At 45.1% G+C, this 15,190-nt stretch overlaps 1 protein-coding gene across 2 annotated transcripts in view; it reads left to right on the top strand.

Annotated features, from left to right (window-relative positions):
- Nucleotides 1-6,478: 6,478 nt before the first annotated feature.
- Nucleotides 6,479-15,190, top strand: part of LRP2 (LDL receptor related protein 2) — a 187,097-nt gene continuing 178,385 nt past the window's right edge. Inside the window, exon 1 of one of the 2 annotated variants that reach the window (XM_065931701.1) lies at nucleotides 6,479-6,684. In XM_065931701.1, coding sequence (XP_065787773.1) covers nucleotides 6,606-6,684 — 79 coding nt within the window. In that variant the 5' untranslated portion in view covers nucleotides 6,479-6,605. The remainder of the gene's footprint in view (nucleotides 6,685-15,190) is intronic. The other variant, XM_065931700.1, reaches the window with a different exon arrangement.

Genomic DNA, 15,190 nt, shown 5'->3' with positions numbered 1-15,190 from the left:
TTGACTGGCGCTTGTGGTGCCATCACCATCTGAACATGTATGCCCGCCTTAGGCCCACCTGATTCTCAGGGCTTCTGGCCATCCTGTCTTTAAATCCTAAGTTTTTCAGGCAAGTCCTAATTCTATTGAATTTTTTTTTTTTTTCAATCACTGAGGCTCATTAGATTCTCAACCGTTTCTTTAAATCTCTGCCAAGATGTTCCCTATGACTGTATTTGCAAAGAGAGAGGATTGCCTTGTCATACTACACCTGGTATCTCTGTCTTTGGTTTAGAGGACATGGTGCTGCCTTAGTTGTCCTTTTAGGTCTTGCTGTGGCTTTTCCAGGCCTGGTTACCCACCAGGAAAAGTGGTGGCTCAGGACTGCTTATGGCTCATGGCTCAGGATGCAGTTCTGAGACTGGCAAGTCAAAAGTTGGAAAAAAAACAAATGAACGATGTCCTTTCTTTGTGAGTAGCAGTTATTATTACATCAGAAACATACTGGAACTTCTTGATAGGTGAGATACCTTCTGATGACTTTTTGGCACTTTTGTATGGTTTTGGTCTGGCTCTGTTTTACAGAGGGCAGAAAGCTCCCTCAGGGAATAGGAGGATGATTTTAAGGGTAATCTAGGTTAGGAACTAGACCTGGAGCACTGTCAGGAATTTGAATAGCCCCATGAAACTCTGCTTATATCCCCCTTAGGCGCCTTAATCTCACCCTCAAGAGTGGAAAAGCAGACAGTCTGTTTTCAAAACCAGGTGGAAGCCAATGTGGCTGTGGCCAGATTGTCACATGAGGGTCACGAGATGGCCAGTGGCCAGATCATTCAAGAGCTTGTAGCAATGCAAAAATCTTTGAATTTTATTCCAGGGATAATGGGGAAGCTGTTGAAGTGTTAAGGCCAAGTGACTGATACAGTCTTGTGGAAGTTGCTCAGTCGTGTCCAGCTGTGTGCAACGCCATGGACTATACAGTCCATGGGATTCTCCAGGCCAGAATACTGGAGTGGGTAGCCTTTCCCTTCTCTAGGGAATCTTCCCAACTCAGGGATTGAACCCAGGTCTCCCGTATTGGAGGCAGATTCTTTACCAGCTGAGCCACAAGGGAAGCTGATATGGTCTGGATGACTGCAAAAAGTTACTCTGGCAACAGAGCGAAAAAATTTGAGGAGGCTAAGGGAATACAACAAAAGTTGTCAAAGAACTGGGCTAGGGAAATCAAGAGAGCTATGAGGGGGTATTGAAGAGTCTCCTAAGGCAGTAGGGGTGGTTAGGGAAGGTTTCCTGGAAGAAGAGATATTTCAGATGAGACTGGAAATTTTAGAAAGTTGAATAAGACCTAACCAGATGAAAGGAAGGATTAGTAGGAGAATAATACTTTGGACAGAGGGAATAATAGGAGCAAATCCTGAGAGACAAGAGAGGAATTGTCCTTGTGGAATTTCTGACTTGATGCAAAGTTTTTAAAACTTAAAAAAAATAATTTTAATATAATTTTAAGCTCACAGAAATGTTGCAGTAGTGCAAGAGACATTGCCCTTTGCCCGTGTGCTCTTTCTCTCTTCCTAATTTATAAATTTTGAAATTATGTTTCTGTATATATTTATATTTTGTCTGTGTCTCTCAGGTGGGATCTTAGTTCCCAGACTAGGGATTGAATCCCAGCCCTAGCAGGGAAGGCACAGAGTCCTAACCATTGGACCACAAGGAATTCCCATTCGTGAACCTTTAAATATTTTAAGATATGTTCCCTAAAAGCAAGGACATTGTCTTTTACAACCAATATGAGACATTATAGGATATTATTATTCAATCTATGCTGCTGCTGCTGCTAAGTCGCTTCAGTCATGTCCGACTCTGTGCAACCGCATAGACGGCAGCCCACCAGGCTCCCTGTCCCTGGGATTCTCCAGGCAAGAACACTGGAGTGGGTTGCCATTTCCTTCTCCAATGTATGAAAGTGAAAAGTGAAACTGAAGTCGCTCAGTTGTGTCCGACTCTAAGCGACCCCATGGACTGCAGCCTACCAGGCTCTTCCGTCCATGGGATTTTCCAGGCAAGAGTACTGGAGTGGGGTGCCATTGCTTTCTCTCAATCTATAGTCCATGTTAAAATGCTTCTGATTTTCCCAATAATGCCCTTTGGAGCTATTTCCCCTGCTAGTCCAAGTCCAACCCAAGCCTGTGCATTGCACTTAATTGTCTTATCTCTAAAAAATCCCTCAGCTTACAGTATATCCTGTTTGGATTCTTCTGATGCTTTCTCATGAATATGTTGAGCATTTGTGTAGGTATACACTGTGGTATCTGCTTTGTTTACCCTATGTCTAGTTTCAGTAATCTTGATGCATCTGCCCTTGCCTGCTTTGCTGGATACACCTTGTCCTGATAATATACCTGAGTCACCTTGCCTTGATCTCCTGCCTCCTCCAGAGTTGGGGTGGGGGGGGGGGGCAGGGTGTTATGTTCAAATACAAGGACATTATAAAATACAAGGACTAACTATCCTATCCAAAACCTGCTTACCTGGCCTGTCTATTCCCTGTTCCTTCCTGTGGAAACAAAGTAAAGGTTCTTGCTCACAGTTCTCTCCTTTTGCTCTCTGAATGATGACTTTGGCAGTTGCCTGTATGGGTTCCAGTGTCCTGACTTGTATTCCCTCTTCTGGGATCTGTGAGTATAATAAACTGTCTTTTCAATGGCTATCTCCTGCTCTGTTGACCTTAACATATCTAAGTAATGGTGGCTCAGATGGTAAAGAATCTGCCTACAATGCAGGCAGACCAGGGTTCGATTCCTGGGTTAGGAAGATTCCCTGGAGAAAAGAATGGCAATCCACTCCAGTATTCTGCCTGGAGAATCCCATGAACAGAGGAGCCTGATGGGCTAGAGTCCATGGGGTCACAAACAGCTGGATGTGACTGAGCAACTAACACACAACACACACACATTAAAACACCTGCCAGGTTCTAAACTTGTTACTATTACTCTAATTAATAAGTCGTTTAAGGAGAGATACTTCAAGCTTTTTTGACTGAGATGCATAACAAGAAAGATATTTTACATAGTGGAATGTCTGTTTCACAAGAGTTTTGTGAAGCAACACATATCCTTTCCATGTGAAAGTTATTTTAGTTTCTATTCTGTTCTGTTTTATTTGAAAATAATTCTTGTCTGACCTACTATGTTGATTTCATAACCCTCTAATAGTTAATTACCTTTGTCTGAAAACACTAGTCTGGTAGAAGTGTCACTTGGATCATCTGCTTGTGGAATGGAAAATAGATGTGCCAGGGCAGACTGGCAGCAAGGACCCCATTATAAGGATCTAGCCATAATTCAGGTGAGAGAGTTGTGCTATTGGCAACGAGACTGAGAAAAATGGGTGAGTTTGATTTGAGAAGAAGTGATTGGATTGAGGAACTTGTTCATGGAGTACAGAAGAGAAAAGGGTCAAAAAGAACAATTTCACAGACTTCCCTGGTGGTCCAGTGGCTAGCACTCCAAGCTCCCAATGCAGGGAGCCCAGGTTCGATCCCTGGTAGGGGAACTAGATCTCATAAGCCACAACTAAAAAGATCCCATGTGGTGCAATTAAGGCCCATCACAGCAAAATAAATATTTTTTTAAAATGACAATTTTAGCCTTGGCCTGTGGGGTGGATGGTGGTGCCCCTTACTGAGATAAGAAACACTAAAGGTTTATAGTTCAGGCTCCATCATGCTAAGTTTGAACTCTTATGGACATTGGATTTAAACTGTTCAGTGAACAGTTAGCTCTGTGGCACCAAGTGGCAAATCTGGGTTAGATTATTAGCAAGCTGGAGTTGGACTGGTACTCAAGGAGTTTTTCCACTTCATGTCCACTACAGGAAGCAGAAGTTAAGTCAGAATAGTAATAAATGCTTTGAAAATATTACCAGTAGTTTGGAATTGAGATGCATAATAAAATAAAGTCAAAAATATATTTAGGAAATCAATGAATACAAATTTAGTAGAATAAATTTCACTTTTCAGCACTTTCCTCTCTTTTGGTTAAGGGCACTGTAAAGTCCTTTATGTATAGATGTAGAGAGAAATGTGGAACATAAAGAGATTTTGCATTATATAGAAACTTGCATTACATAGAAACAGTGCTGCCGTAAATCAAGACTGAGCGAGCCTGCGCTTTCCCGGATGCTAGTCCTTAGTTTTAATCCCCCAAATCTAGCAACAGGCATTCCCAGGTATCGAGATAAAAACTGGCGCATGGTGCAGGTTGTAAAAAGATGTCTGGTTTTAAGTGGCCCGAGTTTGGTAGTGCACTGAAAAATTGGGGTTTTCTAGGGGAAGAGAGTGTGGATTGTGCGAGTGTACACAGTGTCGGGAGTGATAGGCAGTGTTTCGTTATTGGTCCCTCACCCTCCATCCCCACCCCTTCATCTGCTCCCCTCCCTCCTGCCCTCCCTCCATTCTTCCCCCCTTCTCTGGCGTTTTTCTGGGATTAACGGCGGGGTCGGCCCCATACACAAACGCAGCTGGTTCGTACGGTCAGCCTGAGCCCTGCTGTGCAACCACGTCAGGAATTCCAGCAAGTTGGCAACACCGCAGCACAAAGACAGCAACAATGAGGGAAACCCTTCAGTGCAGAAAGGAATGTTTGGAGCCCGCGCTGCTAAACAGAGAAAGGACACAGACGCCGCCCCCACGCCCGCCCCCTCGCCCCCGATCGCGCCTGCGCTCCCGCTCCCGCACCGCCAGCTCCCCACGCGCGCCCCGGGCGGACGCAGCCTCTCCGGCGCCCGCGGTGCCCCCACCCGCGCACCGCCTGCGGCGCGCGCCTCCCCAGCGCCCGCAGCGGCTCTCTGTAACTGTGGTGCGGGGACGCTCATTGACTATGCAGGGCGGCCCCGGCCGGCGTCGGAGTGCTCTGACCCCGGCGCGGTCTCGTACCATCGCCCCGGCCGCCCGGAACCGGCATAAATCACCCACCGAGACGAAAGTGCAGCTTCGCGCTGCCTCCCTCCTCCCGCTCGCCCCGTCCCCTTGGCTTCCCAGCCCCCCATGCCTTTCGGGTCCCCAATCCTGCCTCCTCCGCGGCGCCGCCCAGCGCCAGACGCCCCAGTGACTTCGGTCGGAGCCGAGAACGCTGGATTTCCAGTTTTTGAGAAGAAAGCCGTTAAATCTCTCCCTCCCCTGCTCGCACCTTACTCTTTTTTAAGTCAGAGTTTTCTCTATCTGGGTCTATTTCTCTCATCCTGTCTTTCAAAAATAATATCTATTTCCCCTTCCCCCTCCCCTCAAAGCTTCACCAACCACTAAAGCCCGGACTGTTTGGGGTCAGTAGAGTTCCACAGAGTCTCCAGATCCAGGCTCGGGGACAAGGGGTGGCAGCCTCTGGGTCGGGGACTACGTGGGTCCTTGGCTGTCGTCTTGACGGCCACGGCTCCTCTGGCTGAGAGAAAGGGCTCCTGACTCCCTGGACCAGGGCCTGGCTCCGGGGTGAGGAAATTCCGGGGTGGCCCCTGGCCTAGAAGCGGTTCCTTCTCACACAGGGCTCCACGTGGCCAGCAAAGAGGTTGCGCGGACCCTCCTTTCTGTGGGCGCTGGGGCCACGTCTCGGCTGAGAACGATGCTAAGTTTCTCTCACAGTGCTCTTTGGGGCTCCCTCTTCCAGCCCCCGCCAGCCGGGCTAACGCTGCCCCAAAGAAAGGAGCGGCGGGACTCTCTGAACCCCTTTAGTTTCTCCCTCGCATAAAGGGGCACCTGCACCGTCGAGAAGACGTTCATTCTTTCAGTTTTGCTTCAAAATGATCAGCTTTGTAAGAAGCACGATCTGGCCGTGACACCTGTAGACGTGGTGCTTGAGAAAATCTCAAGAAGGATCCGACGCGCCCCCATCGCCCCAACATTGATCTAACTCCCCCCGTAACTCGTAAAGACAGAGCACGCCAAACTCTACAGGGGAAACCCGGGTGTCCGAGGGAGCTTGAGGATTGTAAACTAGAGAATAAAATAGTCACAAATCTCGAGCAAGCTCTCCATTTATTTCTCTTTCCCCTTCCCTCCTCTTCCTTCTCTTATTTTCCCTTTTCAAAAACTATAGGTGGCCGACATCCGTGTGAACCGCCTAGTCACCTTCTGTGCGGAAGCCAGTCCTGCCCGCGTGTGATCGTGTCAGTGTGAGTGTGTGACGGTGATGAGCGTGTGTGCGCGTGTGAATGAGCGTGTGTACCTGGGACGTGTGCGTGCACGTGTGAGCGGGTGCGTGTGCGCGCGCGGCTGTGTCTGTAGGAGTGCATGCGTGAGAGTGCACGCGTGTGTTCGGGTCCCTACTCCTCTCGCAGCTGCAAAGTGCAGGGGGCGGGCCGGGCGGCAGGGGGCCTGCCCCGCGGGATTCCCGCAGGCTAGTTCCGGGGCGGGCGGGTCTAAAGGGCTTTATGCACGGTCTGGAGGGTGGGGACTGGCGCGGGTAGAAAACGCGATTCCTCGGGCGCGGGTCCCGGCTTTCTGCCACTAGGAGCCCGCGGAGGTGCGGCCCTGAAAGAGCGCTCCCCAGTGGAGGCGCTGCAGTGCCGAGTGCGACGCGCGCCCACCTCCCGGGGAAGGAACGGCGAGGCCGGGGACCCGGACAGTCGCGGGGATGGAGCGCTGGGCGGCGGCGGCAGCGTGCACGCTGCTGCTGGCTTTCGCCGCCTGCCTGGCGCCGGCCAGTGGCGGAGGTAAGCGCCCACCGGTCCGAGCTCCGCCGGGAGTGCGGGACTTCCCTGGCTGCGGCAGGGTCGGGTCCGCGGGCGAGCGGAGGGGGCTGCGGCCGGCAGAGGCCAGGAGCGGGAGGCGGCCGGACAGCTCCCTGTGGGGCACTCAGGTTGCCCTGCGTGGGGCCAGCAGGAGCGCCCCTCCTTCGCCCGCCCCGGCAGTGAGCTGTCCCAAACTTGAGAAAGCAGCCACTGCGGTTTCGGTGACAGCACACCCCACAAGGACCCCGCCTTTGTTCCCACGGAGGTTTGTCCCAACCCTCCCGGAAGGTACTTTGCTGCTCTCCCCGAGAGTCCGCAGCCGGCTCCCCGCGCTGGTTTCTTCTCTCCCGGGCCAAGCGGTCCTCCGCGCTGCTCCGTGCGCAATTTTCCACCTGCAGCGCCCTGCCGGGGAATCCCTTCGCGCGCCCAGGCTGCGGGCTCCAGCACCTCGCCTCTTTGCAGCAGCGAAACTTGGTCTCGCCGTGACCCCCAAGAGACCGCATCTCGATAAGGATCATTCACTAGTCGAGATAAGGCTGGGAGGTGGGATTGGCCGAGAGAGCGGCTGATACGCTGCAGCATTTTCTTGAAGGGTTTCCCTTTCCAGCCGGGAAGTGGAGGCTTTTGTGTTGATGAATGGGGCTCGTCTGCGCGGCCAGAGTTTTGAGGGCTCGAATGGAGAAAGTTTCTGCGATGAAGCGCTGTAAACTTCTCTCAAGTTGTCGGGAGAGTTTTAGTTTTTTAGAGGAACGGAGGCGACGGAAAGAGGAGGAGGGAGTAGGGAAGAGAATAAAAGGAGTAGGAGGGGAGGAGGAGAGAAGACTAGTAGAGAGTAAAAGGAAGAGGAGGGGAAAGAGAGAGATCGGGGGCTGGGGTCGGGGAGAAGGAGAGAGAGAGAGGAAGCTGGGGATGAATGGGAGAGGCTAGGAGGCAGGGGAACAAGCGAGCTCTCTCCCTGGCTTTGCGTTGCTAGGTAGCAGCGAAGAGCTGCGTGTGACCGACCACCAGACAGACGGAGCGGACGCTGCTGCCTCCAGGGGCACTAATCTGTCTGTGGGGATGGGAGACCACCCTCTCCCCTCCCCCCCCCACCCCTTCCTCCCGCTCCTTCCTTCTCGGACAACTTAATTGCCCTACAATGAAAATGAAACCCCTATTGTTGTAGGATTAGCCAAAGCAATAAATTGATTTCCCTGGATCACATATTAGGGTTGAGGAGTGGAGACTGCAGAAGCCCCCATTTATGGCAGAGAGAGGGGATGGGCCAGTGGCATGTATTCAAATGGTTAATCTGCTTTCTTTCCTCAATTCTTAGAGTAAGCTCCTTAGAGGGAATCAGCTAAGTAATTATACAGCAACTCCTAGCAGTACACATTGCAGACTTCCTGGGAAGAAGTTTGGAAACGCCGACAAACCTCACTGGTCGTGTAAAAATCTTTGGAAAAGGAGGGGAGGCAGGAAGAGAACGTTAATAATTCTAACTTTGAAAATCTTTTCTCAGGGTTGGTAACAGAGAAAGAGAATTTATTATTATTGTGGAGGGTTTGTCCTAAATATAGCCACAAGTTTTACTATATGTTCCTGTCAGTGCCTGGCAAAAGGAAATCTTGTCTGGATTCAACTGGGATACATCTGGGTTGTCCACATACAACGCAAACAGATGTTCTCATCCCTTTGTTAATGTCTAAGTCACCAAATGACCTGTACTTACTCTTCTTGGTAGTTTAGACCCATCCATCTTTCATTCTATAATAATAATAGGTATAGTATACATCATATGATGTCATATATATCATATACTTATATGTGGCAGGCCCTGTTCTAAGTATTTTGCACTTGTTGAAATTTAGTCTTTATCATGCCCCTTTTTAAGTAAGCACTCTTACTGTTTCTGTTTTACAGATGGGAAATGAAGGCATAGACCAGTTAACTTCCTTAAGGTCATATGGCTAAAAAATCACTGTGAGACAATTCCGAGATTCTGATTCCAGAGGCTTTAACTAAACTGCTCTAGCATATGGCTCTTTTGTACTAGAAATGTCATACCCCTTTAGTTACTGTCCACATGTGAAGTTACTAAAGAAGCCAAGGGACTTTTTGCAAGTCTTTGCCACATACTGTAGAATTTGCTTGCTGCTCATAACTGGATATTTCCAGAAACTCAGGTTTCTATCCTCACTCTCAGTCTTCCCACTTGATCATTTTTACATACATGTCCTCTGAATATTGTCAACCTGGGGGTTTAAGAAGATTTCTAGATTCCTGTTGTAATGATTTTTGACTTAGATGAAGAAGTATGATGACATTGTAAATGCCCTTATTTTAGCATAAAATATTTTAGGTAAAATCATCCTGCAAACTGCGTATCATTAGGAACTGGGAGAGTGTTTTGCAGTTAGTCTTTTTAAAAATATTGCATATCTGTGGCTAGAAATTATTTGCACTGCCCTCTATTTTGCATAATGCTTTTAAAAAAATGCAGGAGGGCCTGAAGCAATGGCTTCACCTCATTCTACCTGTATGACCTTGTGGAAGTCCTTTAACTTTGCATGGCTCAAACTACTGTAAAACTGGTATGATAATGGGAAAATCTATTCTGTGACATTTTATGAACATAAAGTGGTAAGTGTGCCTTAGCATGGTGTAAGGCATTATAGCCAATGATCATAAACTAATAGCTCTTTTTATTACTTTGATTCATAATACCTTTCCTTGCTGACTGATCATATTTCTAATTTCAAAATGCACATGAGAATATCTTTAAGTATTTTCCACCTAACATTTCTCTGAAGAATTCCCAGATTCCAGGATGTGATTTGAAGTTTTTCAGAAAATGTTATGGTTTCTCAAGACAATGATATTCTTTCATCCAATAGAAGTTTGATTGTGCCCTTAATAGGATCAGGTTTTATGACAATTATGTCTTTGGGTACAGTTTATATGAGTAAAAGGGTTGTGTGGCCAGTAGCAAACAGGCAACATTTTGGTTCTATCACATCTCTATTATCTACTGCTGCTTTTATTTCACAGCAGTTGGCTTTTCTTTCTCTTACTGAAGTTCTTCCTTGCCAGTCTTTGGGGCTTCTGCTTAAACTTCCTGTCCCTGCCCTATTTTAATATAAACTATTATAACCTTAAATATATATCTTGGACTGCTTGGCATTATTTTATAGCTAAGTAACTAAGCCCTGGAGGGAGACTGAAAGGAGTGGAAGGGTGGGGATTAAATGCCTTACCTAAGGGCTTGTGTGATAGAGCCAGGGTCTGAACCTGAGACTCCTCATTCTTCTACAGGACCTTTTTTAGATGCATGTCCTCTAACTGTCCCCATATTGAGATCTCTAGATTCCTTTTGTGTTGATCCTGACTTATCAGATGAGGCAAAGCATGATGAGAAGATGATCTTGGTGAATCTTCAGTTGGGTGGGTCACCTGTCTCAGGCCTAAGCTGAATCTTATGATAAATTAATATAACCATGTGTTTTTAGCTTGATCCAGACTCCCAAGTGATGGCATCTGGTCCCATCACTTCATGGGAAATAGATGGGGAAACAGTGTCAGATTTTATTTTTTTGGGCTCCAAAATCACTGCAGATGGTGATTGCAATCATGAAATTAAAAGACGCTTACTCCTTGGAAGGAAAGTTATGACCAACCTAGATAGCATATTAAAAAGCAGAGACATTACTTTGCCAACAAAGATCTGTTTAGTCAAGGCTATGGTTTTTCCAGTGGTCATGTATGGATGTGAGAGTTGGACTATGAAGAAAGCTGAGCGCCAAAGAATTGATGCTTTTGAACTGTGGTGTTGGAGAAGATGCTTGAGAGTCCCCTTGCAAGGAGAACCAACCAGTCCATCCTAAAGGAGATCAGTCCTGGGTGTTCATTGGAAGGACTGATGTTGAAGCTGAAACTCCAAAACTTTGGACACCTCATGCGAAGAGTTGACTCATTGAAAATACCCTGATGCTGGGAGGGATTGGGGGCAGGAGGAGAAGGGCATGACAGAGGATGAGATGGCTGGATGGCATCACCGACTTGATGGACATGAGTTTGAGTAAACTCCGGGAGTTGGTGATGGACAGGGAAGCTTGGCGTGCTGCGATTCATGGGGTCGCAAAGAGCTGGACACGTCTGAGCGACTGAACTGAACTGAGAATTCCCAAAGTCTGTGCCTCTGGATCCATTTTTAAAAATTGTGGACCATCAGAGCACATTTCTGAAGAGCTGATATAACCCAGATATTAACAGTTTTAATCTATTAATTTTGTGATCTTGAGGAATTAAAAAAGTTGTTACACTGTGGTAATCCACAGACATTTATTAACAAGCAGCTACAGTGTGCTAGTAAGACAGCAGTGTCAATATAACAGAAAGGTTAAGGAGGATGAGAACTGAAAAGGGGAGTCTAGACTCCACAGTTAAAATGAGCTGCAGCTTTGTGTTTAAAATTCTGAGATAGTCATTTTCTAGTTCCTAATAACTCTGGCTAGGATTTCACCAATATTAGATTTGACACATTCCAGCCTCAGTGTTTTGGGCTGCCTTTAGAATGATCAGATTGGTAGATGTTTTGAAATGTCAGAGATATTTCTTTGATGCTTCCCATGTTTTATTAAAGGCCTGTACAAATGTTTCCTAATTGATTTCTTGACCATCTTAGCATTGTGAGACAAAGTAGGAAAAGTGTGAATTTGGGGATTTGAGGATCTGGATTTGAAAGTTGCCTCTGCCATTTTCTATCTGGGAAATTCATTACAACATACTCAACTGCTCTGGGTTGGTTTTATCTATAAAACGGGCACATATTTACCTCAAAGGGTAGTTATGCCAGTTAACTGAGAAGAGTGTGAAATTCTTTTTAGACTGTGAGGTCTCATGTATTTCTATCCATCATGACTTCCGTTTTCAAGAATTTAATTTTTTCTATCATGTCAATGTATGGCAAAAACCAATACAATATTGTAAAGTAATTAGCCTCCAACTAATAAAAATAATTGGAAAAAAATTAAGTCAGCATAGTTTTACTAAAATATTTAAAACTGTAGTGTAGATGGGATGATACATGAATAATTACCTACTAATCTTTAAAGCCTGTTTTTATCTTTCTTGTGAATAAAACTACGGTATTAACATTAAAAAAAAAAGAATTTAACTTTTTCTTAACTTGTGGAGAAGATATTGTATCTTGGTATCTCTCTCCCCCGCCCACCCCCCCACCCCCGGGCTTTTTAGTACAAGGGATCTTTAAATGATATTCTTGTGCATCTTGGACACAGTGCTTTATTGGCTACAGCAACTTTACACATAAGTCTGAATTCTCATGTTTGTAAATGACAGAGAACTCAGTTAAACTGCTTGAAGCCAAAAGGAAGGAGTATTGAAATACATAGTTGAAAAGATAGAGCTATTAGGTTGAACCATATGGGATTGTTGTTTTCCTAGGTCAGAAGCAGTCAAATTCGGCAATTTTATTCAACCTAGTACAGATGGGCGCTCAGCCTATTTCATGTTGATTGGTTTCTCTGTCTCCTGGTTCTGAGATGACTGTGTTATCTAGTGTATTCTTCTCTGGTGTTACAAGATGGCTGTCACATCCTTTAATGTTATGTCCAATGGAAAAGAGTAAGTTTTGTTTTAATTATTCTCAGCAAAAGTCTCAATTGCATTTCAGAGACTCCTCTTAGATCATAAGCTCATCGGAGATCCAGTCCCTATATCCAGGGACATGAAATGTGCCTCTGGCTTAGACTAGAGTCACATGCTTGATCTCTGAAGTCACAGACTAAGTCTAGACCCCAGAGGGAAAATGAGGTAAGGCTCCCAGAAGAATGGTGAACAGATGTGGAGTTGCAGAAACAACAGATATCTGGAACACCTTATCAGATAAAACCAGTTTTCCATTTTGTGTATGAAGACAGACTTGAAATTTCTCAAGAGTAGGTGGTCCTGGGATCACTCAGTAATTGAAGAGGGAAAAGTCTTGCAAATATTAAAGCAAGACATGGACATGATGTTGTGTTCATGTGATCATGTTGCAACTAGAAGGGTAGTTGTAGCCTAAGGGATTTTTTTGTAGCCTAAGGGATTCTTATTTGGAAATTTACTTTGTGATGAACTGGAATGTTCTCGAAAATGATAGATCAAAGTATGGAAGCTCTTGAGTCCTTTGTAGTCCTTTGCAGGATTTCATTTTTCAGCAAGTCCTAGGCCTTTGTCCCTTTTCCAATTTACTTCATTTGCTTTTATTCCTAAAATGTCCCTTTTCCAGGCACTAGACCTTGGCTGTGAGAAAGAGCTAGAGAGAAAGGAGAGAAGAAGGGTTTGGAGACATATGAAGGTGCTTCAGTGGAGACAGAATGCGCTTTGGTGCTCATCTAAGAATCCTTAACATATACCCTAGGAAACTTCTACAGACAGTGGAACAGGTGTCTTTCACACTTCTCTGGATTAATTCAGAAATGCTAAACATTTGTCCTCTATGCCAATGGTTATTTTTCTGGTCTTTAAGTCTTATTTCTAATATCTCTGTATCATGTACCAAAAAAATGGAAACATCAGTTTTCAGGAAATTTAAATGTCTCTCTAAGAAAATAACAGATTAGACAATGTGAAGTTTCACATTAAAATCTCTATGCTTTTGATCATTAGCCCTCAGGTCTTGCCTGACCCCCAGCATTATTGGAAACAGTGAGAAATGAAGGAAATGTAATTACCACTCTGTGCGTTGAAAAGTTAAGCCACTGTTATTATGGATACAATGGCTTGTTTATTATCCAGGTCTTGAGATTCCAAATTTGGAAGCAATACTAGAGGTCTCCTTTAAGTTTATATATCATCAGCATCGTGAAGATCAGCAACTTTGAAAATAAACCTTTACTCACTGATTCACATTAATAGCATATCTACTTTTGAGTGCCCAGTGGTTATTGAGGAAAACCCCCAAAAGAGGAAGAAGACCATGGCTGCATTTCTGTTCTGCTAGACTTTCTTGGATTCTCATATAAAAACATCCTGTCTTATGGTGTCAGAGACTTGCTTGTCATTTTGAGCCCAGTTCTTTGGTTTTTATTCTCATTAACAAGGAGATTTTCTTCATTAAAGGTAAAAAAATCAAAACTCATTTATTTTGATAAGGAAATCCTTAAGTAAAATTGAATTTAGGGATGGAAATATCTGAAATATGTCAATTTTACCTACCTTTTACTGTCACTAAAGGGAAGGAGAAAATGCTAGTGTGTACTTCCACAATGGTTTGATTTTGATGTGGGAAGGCTGTGGAGAATACTTTTTGTTGTAAGAAACAGAAAACCCACCTCCAATTGGCTTAAACAATTAAGGATATTTATTGACTCATGTAAGCAAAAACTTCTGAGGCAGAGTGGGGTTCAGGTAAGGTGCATTCAGGGCTCCAGTTCTCTTTCTTTGTGTCCTTCTTGACTCTACTCCCCTCTAGGTTTCAGCTTTGTCTTCAGGCTGGCTTCCCATATTATATTTGCCAGGGCAAATGGGGCTGCATGTTTTCTTGATCCTATCTAGGGACAACTTTGAGATTTCAGCTGTGTTCTCAAAAGCATTATTTCGTCACAATTTATAGAATGTGATAATCTCTAGGGTCCCTAGATGGAAATAAGCTAGGTTCTTAAGCTTGGCATATAAAAATTACCTGGGGAAAAAAAAAAAAAAGAAAGAAAAAAAAATTACCTGGGGAACTTTAAATATATATTCTTAGGTCAAAACCCACACCTACTTTATCAGGAGTATGGAATCTGTATTTTAAGTAATTCTGAGAGTCAGATGATTTGGAAATAACTGATCTGGGTAACCTGTCTCAGTTTTGTAAACTGAAACTAACTTGCCATGGCAAATTACTTCCACTAGCAGGGAAGAGTACTCCAGTTATATCTATCCTTTCTTTTGGATGGGGATGTTACAAGGTAGCTACAGTAACAAGGAAAATGACTCATTTATATCCTAGGGTGATATGAAGTACTCCCCCATTCCTGGCGGTCTCCTTTCCTGGCCAATGTGCCAGGCCCTCCCTGCAGCCACTGTTTGTGTCTTAATTGGATTCTTTGCTTTCTCTGCTCTTTCCTTGGACACCCTTGATGTCCTTCCTCCCACTGTTAAGAATTTGAGGTTCTTTGAGCTGACCCAGGTTGGGAATTCATCTCAAGAGTATTCCCTGGCAGAGCTCACTGGCATCTATCCCATGTTTGGCATTGGGAGTTATTAGAAAATCTTATTGCCCAACTCTTTGTTGATTCCACTGGGACTTATAGTCCATTGATTCTGCCACCTCTTCACTGTCCCTCAGATCCCTCAGTTATTTACTTCCTTAGCTTATATTTTATGGCCCATCATTAGCATCACTTCCTTGCCTCCACCCTCAGCAGTCTGGTCCTCTTTTCTCAGACCTCCAACACCACCTGCTCCAACAACATTGCTTCTTATAGACATGAAAATAGAAGCAATCAACAGAAGGACA

The sequence above is a fragment of the Muntiacus reevesi genome, chromosome 3 (genome assembly GCF_963930625.1).
Source record: "Muntiacus reevesi chromosome 3, mMunRee1.1, whole genome shotgun sequence".
NCBI lineage: Eukaryota > Metazoa > Chordata > Mammalia > Artiodactyla > Cervidae > Muntiacus > Muntiacus reevesi.
This window is presented reverse-complemented; position numbering and strand designations above follow the sequence as displayed.